At 62.3% G+C, this 1,498-nt stretch overlaps 1 protein-coding gene across 1 annotated transcript in view; it reads right to left on the bottom strand.

Moving 5' to 3' along the window:
- Positions 1 to 1,274, bottom strand: part of LOC120509426 — a 2,960-nt gene extending 1,686 nt beyond the window's left edge. Inside the window, exon 1 of the mRNA XM_039724033.1 lies at positions 632 to 1,274. Within this exon, the coding sequence (XP_039579967.1) occupies positions 632 to 1,119 (488 nt within the window). The 5' untranslated portion in view covers positions 1,120 to 1,274. The remainder of the gene's footprint in view (positions 1 to 631) is intronic.
- Positions 1,275 to 1,498: the final 224 nt, after the last annotated feature.

Raw genomic sequence — 1,498 nt, 5'->3', positions numbered from 1 at the left:
CAGCGGTCACTCAGCGGTCACCCAGCGGTCACCCAGCGGTCACTCGGCGGTCACTCAGCAGTCACCCGGCGGTCACTCAGTGGTCACTCTGTAGTTTCTCTGTGGTCACTCAGCGGTCACTCAGCGGTCACTCACTGGTCACTCTGGTCACTCAGCGGTCACTCTGGTCACTCAGCGGTCACTCGGCGGTCGCTCGGCGGTCACTCAGCGGTCACCCAGCGGTCACTCACTGGTCACTCACTGGTCACTCACTGGTCACTCAGTGGTCACCCAGCGGTCACTCCGATGCCCGGCCCGTGGCTGGCGCGGCTCCTGCTGGGGCTGCTGCTGCTCCGGGGGGGGGCGGGCTCGGGGCCTGGGGACCCCCAGGGCCTTCATCTTCATCATCATCATCATCCTCAGAGCGAGGAAGAGCCCCCCAGTGACCCCCACCACCACCATCATCATCCTCAGGGGGATGAAGGCTCCCACATAGACCATCATCATCCTCAGGGGGATGAAGGCTCCCACATAGACCATCATCATCCTCATCATCAGGGGGATGAAGGCTCCCCTGGTGACCCCCACCATCATCATCCTCACAGGGATGAAGGATCCCATGGAGACCCCCACCATCATCATCATCCTCATCCTCAGAGGGATGAAGGCTCCCCTGGTGACCCCCACCATCCTCATCCTCACAGGGATGAAGGCTCTCCCAGTGATCCCCACCACCATCATCATCATCACGGAGGGGATGAAGGCTCCCATGGAGACCCCCACCACCATCATCATCATCACGGAGGGGATGAAGGCTCCCATGGAGACCCCCACCACCATCATCATCATCACGGAGGGGAGGAAGGCCGGACACCCCCCCGCGGAGGGGAGGATGAGGAGGGCGAGGGGGAGGAAGGCCAGAGCCTTCATCATCCTCATCACCATCATCATCACCACCAGAGTGATGAAGGCTCCCCTGGAGACCACCATCATCATCCTCAGAGTGACGAAGGCTCCCCTGGAGACCACCATCATCATCCTCACCAGGGCGAGGAAGGCCGCGGAGGCCGCGAGGATGAGGAGGGTGACGGCGATGAAGGCGAGGATGAGGAGGGTGAAGGCCACGGGCGCCATCGCCATGGTGACGCCGAAGGCCGCGAGGGGGAGGAAGGCCACGGCCGTGACGATGATGACGACGATGATGAAGGCCGTCACCACGGCGACGATGAAGGCCACGGGGATGATGAAGGCCGCCGTGACGATGATGAGGAGGAGGATGATGAAGGCCACCCACCCCACCCCAGCTCCGAGGAGGAGGAGGAGGAGGAAGGTGACGATGATGAAGGTGAGGAAGATGAAGGCGGCGGCGACAGCTCCGAGGAAGAGGAGGATGATGAAGATGAAGGTGGGATTTTTTTGGGGGGGGGATTTTTTTGGGGGGGGTCCCGGAGTTTGGGGTGACCCCCCCGACCCCTCCCCGAAATGCAGGGAGTGAGGAAGAGGAGGAGGAGGAGGAGGG

This window comes from Passer montanus, unplaced genomic scaffold (assembly GCF_014805655.1).
Source record: "Passer montanus isolate IOZ18808 unplaced genomic scaffold, ASM1480565v1 scaffold515, whole genome shotgun sequence".
Lineage (NCBI taxonomy): Eukaryota > Metazoa > Chordata > Aves > Passeriformes > Passeridae > Passer > Passer montanus.
This window is presented reverse-complemented; position numbering and strand designations above follow the sequence as displayed.